General features: G+C 40.1%; 1 protein-coding gene across 1 annotated transcript in view; it reads left to right on the forward strand.

The window, feature by feature from the left end:
* ZNF521 (zinc finger protein 521) overlaps positions 1–18,296 on the forward strand; it is a 156,820-nt gene that overhangs the window by 123,384 nt on the left and 15,140 nt on the right. Inside the window, exons 3-4 of the mRNA XM_028098121.2 lie at positions 4,732–4,863; positions 7,554–7,669. Coding sequence (XP_027953922.1) covers positions 4,732–4,863; positions 7,554–7,669 — 248 coding nt within the window. The remainder of the gene's footprint in view (positions 1–4,731; positions 4,864–7,553; positions 7,670–18,296) is intronic.

The raw sequence follows: 18,296 nt of genomic DNA on the forward strand, positions 1-18,296 counted from the left end.
GGAGTATAAACATGGGACACACAGTCTGGAGGCTGCTTAAAGTGTTTCTCTTGTTTAAAGCTTATACTGAAATGTCAGTGTCTTCTGTTATGCTAACAATTGCCATGTTGGAGCTTATAACTTGAGTTGTGCTTGAGCATCCAAATGGCAACTATTATTTTTTTCTGTTACAAAGCTGGCTGATTAATGGTTGTGTTCGTCCACGTTTTATAAATTGGAGAGATAGAAATGATCATTCCCCTTTGAACTGGCCTCCCATAAACAGATTTTGTTCTTACAGCACAAAGTTTTGGACATGATCATCACATTCCCGAAGGAAGGCATTGAGGTTGTATTGCAATTATGTATTCAGACTCTTTTCCTTTGCAACATTTAATAGCAGAGTAAATATTTACATTAGCATCAGTGTCTTCTATGTAGACTTGATTCCTGTTTACATTTATGTTCACACTTAAATGCAGATTAACAAGTGGAAGCAATTATTTGAGCTGGAATTTCTGTGCATGGGAAATTATTTCTCAATTATACCCACGCCATCTTTGGTCATGCTTTCAAGTGGTTGACCAGGATGGGAAGTCGCTGGCCTCCAACATGTTCTCAGTGGCGACAGCTTCACTCTTGCCCTTCCTGGCCTTGGACCAACAGTGCTGGCCACACACATGCTCCCCTCCACCAGCACACAACAAACAGGGCTTTTCTCTTTGTTCTGGAAAGATGCAGGTTTATAATGAAAGCTCCATATTCTTCTCATTCATTTGACTAAATTTACACTCTGATGTTTCTTTCTCCCTTTCCCTGTGCTAATCCCTGCTCTCACATGTACTTGGCTAGAATACACGTCAGCCTAGTAGTGTTCAGACTATTGCCCATTTCCTATGTAACCTTTTGGCCATCAGAATTTCAGTGTTGTAGTTAATAGGGTCTAGAGAGGGTAGTGCTTTTTAGTCTTTAACTTTCAAAGTCACCTACAAAGGCAAATTATACTCATTGTGGAAAATCTGAAGACTATAGATAAGCAAAAAGGGAAGAAAAATCTAGAAATTTCACCCATAGATCTCCTCTGTAACTCAATAAAAAAAAAAATAGGCTGCACTAGCCTATTATATCCTTAATGGAATATTGTAATGGTTATTAAATCAATTGACTCAGAATCTCTTTTTAATAAATGAGTCAGACTGTATTATCCAATTACTGTCAGCTGCTACCTTTCCGGAGAGCAGAAATGGTTACTTTGATTGAATTTTTAGGCTTTTGGCACCTTTAGGAAGAAGGGAGATAAAAAGACAAGGTGCAAGTTGTGGCTCCGTTGGCAAAATCCCGAGCCTAAGGCTCAAGTTTGCCTGAAATCAGAGGTGTTGATAGCAGCACCTCATGAACATCAACTTTATTTATTTATTTATTTTTAAATGTGCCCTTTTTTTTTAAGGATTTTATTTGTTTATTTGCTAGAGAAAGAGAGAGAGAGAGTGACAATACAAGCAGGGGGAGTGGCAGGAAAAGGGAGAAGCAGGCTCCCCGCTGAGCAAGGAGCCCGATGTGGGACTCGATCCTAGGACCCTGGGATCATGACCTGAGCCGAAGGCAGACGCTTAACCGACTGAGCCACCCAGGTGTCCTGAACATCAACTTTAAATTAAAGCCACAGTGCAACTTTCCAGTTCCTTACCCCCTCCTACCAGATAGCAAGAAGAGAGAAGCTCAGTTTTGAAAGGAAACGGGGCTTACCTAAAGTAGATCCCCCAGTACTGAGGATTTTTTAGAATTTCTTTAAAAATTAAGACCCTGCTCTTCACCACACAATGTAAATAGAGAATATACGGGAGCTGAGTTAAACAGAGACGCTGAGTAAGGATAAACTTTTGAAATTCTTATTATAAATACATTTTCTTAGTTTGCCATTACTATCTCTGCCCTCTTCTTCAGTTAAAAAATACAAAATGAGTTCTGTTAACCAGTGGTAAAAATGTTCTGGGTCCTTCTGTCACTCTCTCATTATCCATTCGACCCTGTGTAAATAAGCAAGTGTGAGCATAGGGAAAATGAGTAGGGAAGTTAATAAAGGTGGGAGAAAGGTATAGATGTGTGCCCTGTCTAGCTTAGAGCACACTGGCTTTCGCTTATCTACCATTTGCTGTGTAGTAATTCAGATATATTTTCTATCTTACTCAAATAGCTAGGAAAAGTTATTTGTTGGAAAAGACCTCTAACATAGAAATGAACATAGAAATGAAAGGCAGGTAGAACTCCCAACATGTTTTTTTTTTCAATATTAAAATGTGCTGTTACACTATAAAGAGTTCTGAAAATGCTGGAAGCTATTGTTAACATTGCTATCACTTAGTGCCTTCACCAAATATGGGATTCATGAAAACTGAGTCTGCACTAATAATGCATAAATGCTTTAAGACTTTGTGTCACCTTCTTGTGAATTCACTTGACTAAATTTAGATTATGTAATGGTTTGGGATAGAACTTCTCTGTTTTCAGGATAGGAAATAAATAAAAATTGATGAGGACGTTTTCTTTGTATTCATACACATATATATTTCTCCTATTAGTTTTCCAAACAAAATACTCAGAGTCAAGAAACATAACATCACATTAAAGATCATTCTAACTTGCATAATTCACTTTGTGTTCACAGAACAGTCAGTCATTATCATCTAGAAAGCCAACCAGGCTTATATATGTTTCTTCACAAATATTGTAAGGTTAAGAATTCTGGAACAAATGTGTATATCTGCTCACACCCATTGGCCGCATCTTGGTTCTTGTGCCAAACACATGATTTAAAGATGAAAGTTGAACTCCTGGTTACCTTCTTATCACCAAAGTAACGTATGCAGCATTGAGGAAATAGAAAACATTTAAATTTGGCAAGTTTTTCTGTTGATCAACTTACTGACCTAAGTCCCTACAATCAGTTGTGTTCCTGATATTTCTTAATATCTAAAATTTGGAAAAACGTTGGTGACTTTAGGATTAAAAAAAGAGAGAGAGAGAAAGGAACAGATGAAACCTCTTGATCTTATATAATCCCTAACGCTTTTTGTATAACCCCTTGTCATGTCAATATGCACAATTAAACTCCTTCTTACATAATTATAATCAAGGAATTTACTGTGCCACCCAAATACAGAGTAGGTTTTTATCTCTTGTGAAATGTAGATAGTACTGGGTGGCTTAATTAGTGCTTTGCTTCTCTTTTTACAAATTCCAATCTTCTGCTTCTAAAGACTCATACTTGTGTGAGAAGAAAGATTAGGAATACAAATAGAGTGATTTTACTCCTAGTTAGCTAATAATAATTCACTTTGTAATTGAGCCTTTGTATTGCCAGTAATATTGGCGGGCGAAGGACTTACACGTGCGTGTTGTGTTGCACGGAAGGAGATACGTTTGGAGGATAGACTTGTTGCCCCCACGGTGTGAATATGCCTTTCATTCCCTAGACCGAGAATATCTGACACTCATGTTCCTTAATAACATTTTTAATCACTGCAAATAGGAGAAGATAAAAGTATAACTTGATAACAAGCTAGGTTAAATCGCAGCCCCTCAGCCCTTCCTCTCTCTGAGAAGTCGTCTGGGAGTTGGTGTATGGCAGAGCTTATTTGCTAAGATCCTGGACCCTGAGGCCAGGATGCCTGGAGTTCAGTTCCGGCTCCACCAAGTATTGCCCCTTTGACTCGGAAAAAAATCACTTAAACTCTCTGGGTCTCATTTTTCTCATCTATAAAATGGGACTGATTGTAGTTGTTAAATTAATTTCTATGTGTGGGCACTTAGAAAAACAGTGTCTAAAACAATTTAGAAAACACTAAAGAAATGTGAGGTGGTTCATTCTACTGCTACTGGTTTTCATTTCTTATAATTGCAAGTTGAAATAAGTTGGAATAATCTTTAAATTTTAAATGGCAGGAAGGTTTTAATGAGGACAAAAGCAACATAATAATGGCATCCAACAACAGAAACTCTTCACGTTATGTAGCAATTATTATTACATCAAAATATTTTTCTTTCATCTTGTCCCTAAGATACAAAGAAAAATCCAGGATGAGTCAAAAGTGAGCTTGCTCGTAGAAGCTCCTTTGAAGAAAGGCAGTCTGGATTACCGGGTAAAATTAAAACTGTCTTACAAAGTGTAGAGAGAACACTGAACTGAGAAGATATGGGGAACTGGGAGTCCCAAGCAGAAAAAATAAAGTACTTATAGGATATGCTATAAGCATGAATAATATTTCAAAATTGCCTGAACATCTTGGGAATAGAAAAAGAAAGTTGTGGGAATACCACTAAAAACGTTATAGTTAGAAATAGAAACTTGTAGAACCTTCTAAGTAAACCAGAGGAGAGGCCTGAGGAAGAAGCTGTCCAATTTTCTATGGGTCCATTATTTTAGGACTTCAGAAACACACAGCCATAAAAACATAATGGTGAAAAGAATACGCCATAATAGTGACATCTAATTATACCGGAAAAGCTGAACAAAATGCATTACCCTAAGACAAACTCTGCCTTCTGATTATCTTTGGAGTTTGAATTCCAGAAATGTTTTAAATTGATATAAATTCATAGGTAATGTGAAATAATAACCAAAACCCTTATACGCTACTATATATTTCTATTCGGTGATGGAAATCATTTAATGTGTGCTATTACAGTGAATTCACTCGTCTATTAAAGATGTGGGGGGTTTCAACTTTTCTGCTTATGTATTCTCCTTAACAGATGAAGGACTGAACCACGAATGCAAACTCTGCAGCCAGACCTTCGACTCCCCTGCCAAACTCCAGTGCCATCTGATCGAGCACAGCTTCGAAGGGATGGGAGGTACCTTCAAGTGCCCCGTCTGCTTCACAGGTAGGAAACTCTAGAAAGCTCCATGGCCAGATCACATCTTTCCTACCAAAGCATATCCTCACTGCTGCGGCCTTTTACGGATATGACTTCAGTTCAATTTAGGGAGAAGATGTTTGATTTCTGCTGATTAACATTGATTGCTGCCTACTTAAAGGCTCAAACGGGCAGGAAGGTTAACTGTCAGGATGAACAAATGGCATTTCAAGCTCTTGCAGAACTTTGCACTTTTCCATCTGGAAAACAACATCCAGGCTCTGTTCACTTTTCTCCTTTTGGTGTTGAAAGGTCACCAAGTCAGAGAGTGCCTGCACCAAGCGGCTTCTGAATCGCAAGCCGTCTGACTAGAATGCAGTCATGTTGCCCAGCCCATGTCTGTTATTGAAACACGGAGAATTTTCTAACAGTCCCCATAAGAAATAAAAAAGATATTATTAAAGCCTTCCCAAATTCTTTGAACTAGAAAACAGATTGGATAAACAGATTAGATGAGGCGTTTATTTCCTATGAAATCGGATTTTAAAAGTAGAAGTTGCTATAAATGTACACTTTTGAGAAGAAACTTTTATTGGATGTTGTAGCACTAGAGTCTTCAGCAGCAGTGGCAAAAAAAAAATGTAAATCAGAAACTATAATTTGAACCCCACAGGGGTTGAAATATGATCACACACGTTTCTGGTACTCCCCCAACAGTGAGGAAGTATTTTGGAAAATCCTTTGTGATCATTTTGCATATGTCTTGAACTTGATGGTCAAGCCCCTCAAGGCTATGTTTCCTCTTATTTCTAAAAAAAAAAAAGCAAAACAAAACAAAAATATATCCTTCTCTCAAAACTGGCTTCTTTGTCTGCACAGCGAGATTCCAGACATTGATTATTAACCTTCTCTGTGTTCAGCCTATAGATTTCTATCCTGTGACAAAATAGAAGAGGGGCCATGTTCATTGCCCAGTTACCACAAGTAGAACTTGAGTGTCGTGATGGCTCTGTCTTCAACATTTGCCTGTGAGGCTCCTTCTTGTTCAGTAATTTCATCAGCCACCCCTCATGGAACTGTTTTTTGTTTTGTTTTGTTTTGTTTTATTGTTTCAATTTGTATTTAAAAATATGTATTGGGTTCGGGGTAGGGGGAAGCCTTGCTTTTTAAAATTCTTTTGTTTAGTTTTTTAAGTTTTTACTTTAATTCCAGGTAGTTAATATACAGTATTCTGTTAGTTTCAGGTGTACAATATAGTATACACTTCCGTACATCACCCAGTGCTCATCACAACGTGTGCCCTCCTTCATCCCCATCACCTATTGTACCCATTCCCCTACCATACCATCCCTCCCCTCTGGTAATCAGCAGTTTGTTCTCCGTAGTTAAGATAAAAATATATATTGTTATATTTTTACCATAACATAGTATTTATCTTAAGATACCATGAGTCAGGAGTCTGAGTTCTTTATAAAAGCTCATAATAAGTCTTCATCAGGAGGACTGGGTCATAGATCGCCTCATGATTAAGACCCCTAATAAAATAGTTATTTGATGTTGTAGCCAGAAGCCTCATAAAATGTGCTAAGTTATATGGAGATTAGTTGCAAATCTGTATAAAAACCCCATTTCTTTTTGTTGATGTAGGTAAGAGACAAAAATGCATTAAACATGAGCAGTCTGCATTTTCTGTGCTGACAGACCTGAATTGTTTTAGTGTATCTTGAAGTAATTTTAGAAATAACAATTAAAAAAAAACAAAAAAAAACTTCCAATATAAAGTGTGTTAGGTGGGAGAGAAGAAATCTGAGTAGTTTTTTAAGGTAATGAGAAATGTGATTAAAATGTATGACTCACAAGAACAATATTCTAATATTTTAGGTTGGCGGGCAATTAGAATAATTTTAATGATTAGAGTGGAGTCAAAGTCAAATGCCAACATCTTTAATAAATCCTTTCCCTGCCTATACAGATTAATATTGTAGATACAAACTTTTTTAGGTCACAGTGCACCAGGCATCCATCAGAAGTCAGTTCTGCCAACCCAAACACTGCCTCTGGCATATACAATTTAATTATTAATAGTATGTCTCCTAGGTAAACTGTTACACAGTCTTAGGGCCTTGTTTTGTAGTCATTAAAATTGAACATGTTTATATTATTGAAACCCTTGCATTCAGTGTGTAGGCTGAGTTGATCTTAAAGTATCCAAAGAGAATTTACCTGCAGTTCTGTTTCACATTTATAGACAGTGCCCCAGAGTAGCTGTGGGATATAATTTTTAGCATTAACACATTTAAATAGAGAACTGTTTGCTAGCTATAACTTTAGGCAAATACAATAAACAGGGTTTTGGCATCTGTGATTTCTTAACCTGTGGGTTGCTGAGAAATAAGAGTCATTTCTGTTCAGACCGTGTTGTGCATTTGACAGTTTTCAGCTTTATTTTTAAGATTTATAGGGAGCGGGGCCTCGATAAACCTTTACTTTGGAGCTGTTTGGGTTGAATTAGGCACTTGGTAGAGTGCACTTTCACAAAAGCCAGCGACCCAACCACAAGCAGGTGTGACTCGGCCCTCCCCAGGACCTGGCAGTGGTCACACCCAGAAGGTGTGCCATTGAGGTTGCTCAGTCTGGGGCTCTTCACGGGGAGTCATCGACTGAGGGCATTGCAGAAAGAAAATAACCCAAAGTTCACCATCCTTTTATCATTTCAGTGTTTGTTCAAGCAAACAAGTTGCAGCAGCATATTTTCTCTGCCCATGGACAAGAAGACAAGATCTATGACTGCACACAATGTCCACAGAAGTTTTTCTTCCAAACAGAGCTGCAGGTAATGTCCCCATGAGGAGAACCGGGACTGAACTCAGTTGCTCTTCTTCTAGGCAACAAGGGCACTTTAACTCTGGATTCACAGTATCACTCACCCTGGGCCACCAGGATGCTCTGTGTGTATTGGGGCAAAGGGAAAATTAGAGGCTGGATTAACAGACACCAAAGTAATTTTGCCTCTGGCTGCTGTCAGTCATAAAAAGAACTGGAACAGACCTGTAATTGGACCTTCTGACCCAGTGTGATAGGCTTAGGGGTCAGGTTTATTGGACTGTGGGATCATTCACCTCGCTGTCATGGCCCATTCTCCCCAATGCTGTTTTATTCATGTTCTGTTCCCACTGGACTCCAAGCTGGATGGATGTCCAAGTTATTGTTGTCCTGAGGGGCTCAAAATTGGAAGGGAGAAGGGAAGAGAAGAAAGAAGCTGTACTCTTGTCTAGTATGTTTCTTCCACTTAATGGACTAGAACAATTATTACTCACTAACAGCCTCCTAGTTAAAATGTTGGCATCCAAAGACATTAGGTTTAGCCTTGAGTGTCCACTTGCTAGATATGTGACTTTGCATGGGTCCCTAATGTCTCTGAACCTCAGATACGAAGAAATGATAGACAAGCGTAACACTTATGGGGTTGCTGTTGGGTAAAAATGAAGTGAATAGGTCTGAATCTAAGGTACAAACCAGAAAATACAATACAAATTTTGGTTGGTTTTATTACTCTTGGCAATAGACTGGTAGTTAAAATATGGGTTAGAGACCTGGATGCTACCCTAGAAGTGTTATTTATTGTAAAAGGAGAATTAACTCTTGTTTTGTTTTTCCTGTTACTTCATCTGAAAAATGGGCATAATACCTATCCTCATTTTTCTAATGAAATTATATGAGTAACATGTTTTTGCTAAATTTTGTTGGAGCCCTTAGAGGAGAATGGATTCGAACACAAACTTATTTTATTATTATGAGCATCATGATTAACAATAAAGTCATTTAGCCCAAAAGGGGGAAAGGAGTAATTTTTTGCATTGATTTGCTTCAACCAGATCTGGATGAAGCAGGAACTCAGAGCCCCACCCCTCCTTAGTTTCTCATCTTACACTGTGGACCCTGGGACAGCTTTGTACCTCCTTGGGCTCTGGGGAAGCCAGATTTATGTGCATTATGTGTCAAAATGAGGAATTTACAGTTTATTATCTGTTATCATTCTATAAGTAAACAAATAGCAAATTAAGGAGGTGAAATAAAAAATATTTGAAAGAGTGGGTGAGCCCATTTCATTGTCACAGTGGTGTCAGTGGACTGAAATTAAAGTTGCTGTCTTACTTTTTATCACTTCTAAATAGATTTCTACTCTGTCACATCTGGGAATTGAATATAGAAGATTGACCAAGTTAGACTATTGTCGAAAAGTGTATCTTCTTAATATAACCTAAATTTCTGTTTGAAAATATATTCTTATTACAATATGTATCAAAAGATAGGTCATTTGGGTTTTTATGAGTCTGTAAAGGATATGGCCAATACACCTAGTGATACCTAATTAGCATGTAAGCTGTGGAGCAGAATTAATAATAGGTTAAAATCAAAGTTGTAGAGATTCTATAGAGACTGACTTCTATCTAATGTTCTTGAAAAAGTTTGCAACAAAATTGCACCTTTATACTGTATTAGTAGATTTCTAATACAGCTAACCTGGTGGTAAGAATTCAATGTCTTTCATTAAAAGAACCCAACACTATGGCCATAGTAAGCCTGTAGCCCATGGTAGTACAGACAAAACTAAGCAGTTAAACACATCCTTCAGGACTCCAGGTTTCTTTTATAGTGTATTTCAGGGTTTCATGGAATGTACAGATTCATTCTTTTCTACAATTAGTATAGACCTGTGGTTTTCAAAATCTTTGATCTCAGGATGCCTTTACACTTAAAACGATTGATGACCACAAAGGGCTTTGATTTATGTGGGTTATTGTCCATTGATATTTCCATATTAGAAATCAAAATTGAAAGATGTTTTAAACACAAGAATATACACACATAAGATTCTACTGGCTATCAGAGAGATGATGTCATCACTTGTCAAATAGCCTCTAGAAAATTCTGCTGTGCACTCATGAGATAATGAGAGTGTAAAGGGCAAATAATGTCTTAATGCTATTATGAAAATAATCTTGACATAACAGACCCCCTGAGAGGATCTAGGAGACTCCAGAGGTCCCTGAGCCACACTTTGAGGACTGTTGTTTATAAGATACAATACAAAACACAACTCTTTCTGACTCTTTAAGATCTTAGAAGGTCAAACATGTCTCAAATCATTCTTGACTCATTCATTCAGATTATGATCTGGGCCACAATAAGACTTAGTCCATAATCCAAAGCTGTGAGCACTCCTTTTCTAATCCCGTAACTCAGAATCACACATATTTGGTCTTTTTTGGGGGAGGTGGAGCAGAGGGAGAGGAAGAGAGAGAATCTCAAGCAGACTCCCTGCTGAGTGCCGAGCCAGCTGCGGGGCTCAATCTCACGACCCTGAGCCAAAATCAAGAGTTGGACATTCAACCAACTAAGCCACCCAAGTGCCCTACATTTTTGGTCTTGATATGAATACTCAAGCTCAGTATATGCATCATCCCTTAGATAGAACAGTTTTTATAGTTAGTATGTGATAATTTTTAGAAAGCGAATACCACAGTCATTGGCATATCTATATAGGTCTATTTTCTAAAATCTCCAATAGTAGCAGTAGCTCTTGGTTTCACTTAATCTTAGCCAAAAGGCCGAAAAGCGATTGTGGCTTTTGTTTCAATACATTAAGAAAAATGGATCAGAGTTAACTTTACTTTTTCTAGTTTTGAGAGTGTTTCGATTTTTATGCTTTACCCTCAGGGGTTCACAGTCCTATACATTTGCTTTCATTACCCAAATTACCTTTACACCTGTGCTCAGAGGATGGAATTAATGTAATTTTTAAAGATTGATTTATTTCCTACATAAAAAGTGGGTATGATAACTGTACAAAAACCATAATAGTTTTGTTAATTTCTAGAATGAGGGGAGGAAATCAACTGAAATTAAGGTAACAGTAGAAAATTAAATTGGTAACCAAAATCGTAGGAGTAGAAAAATGAAAAATGAAGCCATTTTATCAGCCCACTTTGGTTCGTGCTTTGGTATGGGAAATAAATGCAAATTTTAAAACTGATACACATTATACATACCACTTGAACTCATATTCATCTACTTTTTTATGCCACTGAAGTTCAGAAAGGAGGACTTTTTGTAAGAGATTATAAAACTAAATGTTCAAGAACTGAAATCCTATTAGAGATTGAAAGCATATAGCTTTTTTTTTTTAAAGATTTTATTTATTTATTTGAGAGAGAGAGAGTATGAGCGAGGTAGAGAGGTGGGAGGCAGAGGGAGAGGGAGAAGCAGACTCCCCACTGAGCAGGGAGCCTGACACAGGGCTCCATCCCAGGACCCTGGGATCATAACCTGAGCTGAAGGCAGATGCTTAACCAACTGAGCCACCCAGGCACCCCTGAACCACCCAGGCACCCCTGAAAGCGTATAGTTATTTGACTCTTCTATCAGGGTGAGAAGACTAGGGTAAATCTAGGATGAGCATTTCAAAATCACCTCATAATATAATGATGGTATATCTTTTAATGGCGCACAAATGATTTCATGACCATAAGTAATTTACATTTTTCTCACTGCTTATGCCCAGTTAAAAATGTGAAAGCATTTTTTTGTGATTAGAAGTGCTTTTTTGGGTATAAAATTATATACCCAACACACACACACGAGTGTGTATGTTCTTTTCATTGCTATTGCCTACAATACCAGTCTGAACTCAGATAATTCCTCATTATATACTGTTCATCTTCAGGAGACCAAGGACTCAGACATCGTCTTTTGGACATCACAGACCCCAACTCCTTTTAGAATTAAACAAGACAAAAACCTCTGTTTCTATGGAATACTCAATCTAGGACACACCTTTAGCCAGTGTGGAAGCTATGTTCTTCACATGACCCCTAACCCTTTCTGACCAAAAGTTCTAAATTCCAGTTTAGAGATAGATAATGTATAATTATTGGCAAGATATAGTCTTTTTCTTTTGGTAGAGTTTTCCCTCATTTGTGCAAGGAATTCTAATATATGTCCACCTAGCATGCTAGTAGGGAAGATGTGCTTTGGAATCAAAGTGCATTATTTGAACTAAATGAACATTTTGTTATTTTAAAAGCAAGTGAATATGTTGAATGTTTCACATGTTTTCCTAATAGACCTCAAAACTTTTTCTGCCGAACTTAGGGAAGCTGCTTTGAGAGATGGATGGTGTGGTCCAAGAATAATATCCCACAATGCATATTTGTATCCAAAGTGGTTTATACAGGTGTGAGCAAGTAGTGTGTTTGTTAAAAATGCTGCTGAATAGGCCACTTTCTTTCAATATAGTAATTACTGTTTAATTGGTGCCTCTAGAAAAGCTACAATTCAAAGGCAGTGATCCAATCATCCTCTGCTGATGTGTCTTCATAGAAAGTTCCATCCGGCACCATGTTATGAATGTAATGAACATAGAGGGAATTCCAGCAGGAGGGAGGGGGGGATTGGCCTCCGTGAACTTCAGGCTCTGAGATTCTGGTATTTGAATTCCTTTTGAATCAAAGCTTATTGTGAGGGGTGCCTGGGTGGCTCAGTTGCTGAGCGTCTGCCTTCGGCTCGGGTCGTGATCCCAGGGTCCTGGGATCGAGCCCTGCATTGGGCTCCCTGCTCGGCGGGAGGCCTGCTTCTCCCTCTCCCACTCCCCCTGCTTGTGTTCCCTCTCTCGCTGTGTCTCTCTCTGTCAAATAAAGAAATAAAATCTAAAAAAAAAAAAAACAAAAACTTATTGTGATACGCAGCCCTTCCCGTTCATTAGCTCATGAATGCAGTGTTTTCCGCACTCAAAATGCAGTAATCATCTGACATTCCGAAGGATACACCATGATTTTCTTTCCGCTATCACTTCCGTTTAAATAGGCAATTGTCTCTTCAGCTATTTTTCTTTTCTCAAATCACTTTCCCACCAAATCACATGATCTTGATGCATCTTTTTCACACCACAGCTTAACTGGTGCTCAGGTCTTATGATCGTACTTCTGAAAGAAAAATGAAGCAGTGCGCGTAGGATGGGCCCTATAAGACAATACAGCATGGAAATGTCACTGCTGAGCCGGTCACCGGGTCACCGGCTAACTTAGCTCCTTCCCTCAACTAGCCTTTTAATAAATTTAATACAATTTCTGTCTCCAGTTATTAACTAATACATGATGAGACATTTAGGAGTCCTTGTTAATAGTCAAAATCACAAGGGCTACGCTATTTACATCTATTGTCCTCGTGCCATTATTAATTAAGGAAATATATTTATTAATTAAAATACTTATAAAAATGTAACTTCATCATTTTAAACTGACCATGATCCCAATCACTCTATGACATGTCAAAAATAATTAGAAATAGATCATATTTAGTCTACTAGAAAAGATAAGACATGCATATCATTAGCCATTCTATGAGCTAATATGTAATAAACTGCTATAAGTATTCCAAGAGAGGATGCTTATTCTCCAGCTGGGAGACTCAAGAAAGACATCATGTGGGACGCATTCAAGCCAGTTCTGAAGGATGGATGTGTTTCTGATATCTGTGATTATGGGAGAGTTAGCCACCCATAAAGTCTCAAACGGTTAGTAGTTTAAAAAAATAGTTTCTATGGGTTTTTTCATTTGTTTTAATTCGCTTTCAACTCTCTATAGGCAGCTTAGTACAAGGGAAATGGCGTCAGTTGCAGAGAAGACGCACCAGCGTTTGATTTTGGTCACTGCCACTTACAAGCTATCAACTGTGTGCTTCAGTGTTGCCATCTGTAAAATGGGCATGTGGGAAACAACAAGGCCTCCTGCCTAACTCCCAGGATCCTGGTGAGAGAGGGCAGCAGAGGAGCTCATACTGAGCACTCAGTGCAGAATGTAGAGCAAAACAGGCATTGGGTGAACATTGGCTCCCCGACCCTCTCCCTGCTCCCTAGTGCTGACCTAAGTAAACAAAGTCAAGAGTCATCATTACTCAGAAATGAAATCTCTATCTCAGACACGTCAGAATTTTCCTTAGCTCTCTGCTCTAGTTCTACTGGAATAATTTCCCAATTAATCATACCTTGACATGGTTTCATGTTAATTGGTATCCAGGTTAAAATTCTTATTTTTAAACATTCATCTTTTTCAAGGGATTAAAGAGTCTTGGGCTTTTTTCTTTCCTTTTTTCTTTCTAGCATATAACCATAAAACAAAACATTTATATTTGCTTTCAGAAATGTATTTCAAAACAACCTGCCCCTTCTCTCCACACACCCTAAATTAAGGATAGGTGACCAAAAGAAAAAGCTTTATCTTGCCCCTCCATCAGAGACAAGGTGGGATCTGGGGGTGAGTTGGGGAAAGGTTTGTTTTGGTTTGCTGTCATATTTTTCTCTGAGTCAGGCCGATCTTTTGTAAACTTGAGGAATGGAAAATTGTGCCTTTAAAGCTAGAAGTGCCCTTAAACTATTTTGCTTCTGGTACTCCTCACAACTTTTGTGTATTTTTCAATTATCTTATTTTATTTTATTTTTATTTCTAATGGAGTTTGAAATTTCTTTCATTATCCGCACTCCAATTGTAAGACCCAAAAACCCTGTCCTGCTTTGCCTCTTATCATGTGGTCTTCCTTGGGGAACCCCAGATTGGAACCCCAGATTGCCCTGTCTGGGCCTGCCATCGCTGGGTTCCGTAGTGATGGTCTGGGAGCACAGTGTGGGGGGCGTACTTCCTGTCTCTTCCTGGGCTCTCCCATTTCCTCCAATCCTTCGGACCTCCGTATCTCTTGTTCTTGGGGCTGAAATCGCAGCCCCTAAACACATCAAATAGCTTCAGGGATCTCAGGAGTATAAATTGTGTCAAGTGAGCATGTGGGTCTGGAACTGGTCCCTTTCTCCACCACCTCATTTCTCTGCTTTGTGGGCCTGCGGGGCTTTTGAAGTAAATTGGTGCTCCACCAACTTCCACTTAATTTGCTCAGTGGTTAAATTGATCTATCTCTTTTATTTGATCGAATCTCCAGGAACTGAATCATTTGCATTGATTTATTGATTGGTGCTATGTTTTCACCATTACTTTTGATCACTTTCAGCTGTTAATATTGGATAATTCAATCAGGATTGATTGGCCTTACCATTGAAGGCAGAAAGTTAATCATATAGGACAAAGAAATAGAACATGGCTAACCTCAGTTTGACTGTTTTTCATTCACTCATCCTCTCTCTCTCCCCCTTTACCCCCCCTTCCTAACATCTCTGCAGTAGCACAAAACTAAGGTTTTTCTTGAGGAAAGAAGGGAGTTTAAAATTTTATAACATTCACAGCGCATCTAAAGATGAGGTAGCTTTATTTTGCTTTTTTCTAAGCCTGCGTCTAGAAATTAAGCATCCAGAAAGATAGATAAGCATGATTGTCACAATGATCTCATTTGGACTAAATGAGTAAATGCATTTTCAATTACCCGTTTTGTACCAATAAATGCCTAATCTGTGTGTGCATGCTTGGAGGCACGACGTGGGCTCACCTTTTACTAAATTTGGCCCTCACTGCTTCACCATGTGTCCTGCTAGTCAAATTTTCAAGAACCAAGTGGTTAATATGACTGAAGGAAGGGCAGCAGAGGTGATTGCAATAAGCTAAAACCACTTTATTTACATCTGAATTGTTTCTACAACACCCCAGCTCAGTTTTTTAAAATTCTCCATCCATTAATTTCTTGATGTTCATATCGATGGCTGGTTTTCGCTATTAAAAGATGGAGCACCACCTCCTCGTTCTAGGACTCATTCCCTCCTCCAACAGCCCTGTTGTTAGCGATCTGCCATTACATTATTTTTTTGTCTGGCCCAGAGTTGACGACAGATGGCCATCTCTGAACTGCCATCAGTGCGACTTTATGGAGCATCCAGCTAGGGTGTACTGAAGAGCACTGTGGCCAGTTCCACAGCCCCCTCACAGCCCCCCTCACAGCCCCCTCCCTCCCCACCCCCTGGAAATGTTCATCACCTCTGCCACATTCTGCTTTGGCTGGGCTCTAGCTGGCCCCACCACCTTCTATGTCGCCAAGACAGCCTGCTGCCACGGCGCCAGAAGATCTGCCTCCTTTAGGGAACGAGAAACTGCGGGCATGATTGTCCTGTAAAGACAGAGCTCTATCTGGCCACGTCTGTACTCAGATCCTTTGGAGAGATCTGGAAATCCCAATTTCTAGAACATTCTGCAGTCCAGAGAGGCACGTTAAACTCCCACATATGTTCCTATTTTAGACGTTTGCTCCACACATGGATCAGCTTCCTCACGTTAGCAGAGACAAAATGCCAAGAATAGACCCTTTGTGTTTACCAACTTTTACCCGACTATTGGAAAACACCACCTCCATATCCAACTGTTGTGACAATTAGAGAAAGAGAGATGGTAGTCATGGACTTCAACTATAAATCCCTTGAAATGAGCAAAGAATTCACGCCAGCGCCTTCTGATCCATCGATGTGGCGATCCATCGGACAGCCGCGTGAAATGAGCTGTTGCTGTGCATTTGGAGAAAGATTGATAGGCTGCTCTTGATCGAGTTTGCTAAGGCAAGGCAGCTTCAGAGCCAAGCGTGTATTTTAAGAGGAATTCACATTTGTATCCTTTATTGTTATATTTGCAGCGAATCTACAGCTCGGAACAGGCTCTGCCCTGCAGCTATGAAAGAGTAAGTTCCCCTTATTGGAGAGAGAGCAGTGTTCTGTAAAAGCCCGAGATGTGGCGGGCGAGATGAATAGTGCTTAAAAGCAGTATTCACTCGCGGTGCTGTCATTTAGAACAGCAACTCCAAGGCTTTAAGCGGGAGTGAAAGGCAGGGTAAACGAGTCCTTTAAAAGCGGTGAAATTTTAAACTGCCTAAAATAACAGGCCTCCTTCATTGATAACTTCGTTGAATGAGCGAGTAGGAGAACTAACCAACTGGGCAGGAACTGCCTTCCCATAAAAGGAGGAGAAAAGTGCGCAAAAGGGAGGCTCTTCCCCGGTACCCAGCGTGGCTGGGAGGCGGGCATCTATCTTTCACGGCCCCTCCTGCTTTGATTCGGTCCCCCCAGCTGACAGAAGACCACCTCTCACTGGAAACCCCAATCGCCTGTAAAAGGTTTCCTTTTTGACATTGCCAAAACTTAATTTTATAATTATCTGACTTACACCACTGGGCACATCTGCTAAGTTTGTGTGCCTTCTAGACACATAAAAGGCTATGGGGATACCATTAAATATCAGCAGTGTGCTTTGCTGTGCTTTGAGTTTCTAAGGGTGAAAGGTGATTGGGCAGGAAAATAGAACAGTCTATTTGCTGTGAGCCAGGCACTAAGACCTCACTCCCATACTCAGTTATAATTCATGATGGAACTAGTGGGCAGCCCTCATCCCTCTGTGGAGTTAATGCATCTCCACTGAAGCCTGCTGAGCACCCTGCGTCCCCGCCCACCATCTGTGCCTTCACTTGCAAGCTTTCCCTCTCCCTTTCTCACTCTTTCCTGAGATCTCTTGGTATTATCGGGCCACTACTGCTTCGGAAAGGTGGCTCTCTGAAACGGGACGGCCATTTAACTAGGAGAAGAGTTGGAAGGAACGCATTACAGTGTTGTTTAATGTCTTGTTTAGAAAATGTCCATCGGAAAATGGACAAGGAGGCAGCAATTGCCTTAAACCAGTGGCAGACTCTGTGAGCCGGGGATGTGCTGCCAACCACCAATTAGTAAGAGGCACCCATGGTCTGAGCGTGGTGGGGGGCCAGGGATGCAAGACAAGGTGGCTGTTGTGATTGGAGTTATGCCTGTTCCGAACCTGAGTCCAGAGTCCAGAGTCAAATCTGAGAAATGTTTGTGCCCTCTGTCCAGTGGCTCAGGCCAGCCCGTGGCGTGAGCGCCAAGCCAGTCCCCACACCCTGCCCCATCTGTGATGGTATGCCACCCACCCTGAGGACCAAAGCTAATTGCCCCGGGGCTCCACAAGCCTCAGCTCAAAATGATCAAACCCTGGGCTTCGCAGAACCTCACTTGTGGTGACTCTCGTGATTTGTGTGGTACGAGCCACCTTCTGCAGCAGAATGGGCAGAGATGCCAAACGCCCGAACTGGCTACAGCCCAGAGCCCCAGAGCAGGCAGACAGGTTTGTCCTCTGCCTGCCCCATCCCCTCCGGGGCCCTCCCCCACCACACCCCACACCCACACCCCCACAGGGAGCCCTGAGGGTGACGGGACACAAGAGCATGCGTGTTCACACAAACGATGAAACCGCACCTCCTCGTTCCCGGCCGCCCCAAGATTAATTTGTAATGTTTCACAGTCTGTGGCTCTTAACACAGTCTGTTGTTAGTACTCTTTTTTAAAAGATAAATCAAATTCAGGCCTGAAATACCAGTGTATGCATTTAACAGATGTGACGCCATAGGGGACCTACTGTGTTATAAACTGCAGAAATGGCCTTTTTATGCTTCAGACTCGGGCTTATTCCAAAGAG

This window comes from Eumetopias jubatus, unplaced genomic scaffold (assembly GCF_037043125.1).
Source record: "Eumetopias jubatus isolate StellerSeaLion01/CBP00866 unplaced genomic scaffold, mEumJub1_p1.0 scaffold_16, whole genome shotgun sequence".
NCBI classification, from domain to species: Eukaryota; Metazoa; Chordata; class Mammalia; order Carnivora; family Otariidae; genus Eumetopias; species Eumetopias jubatus.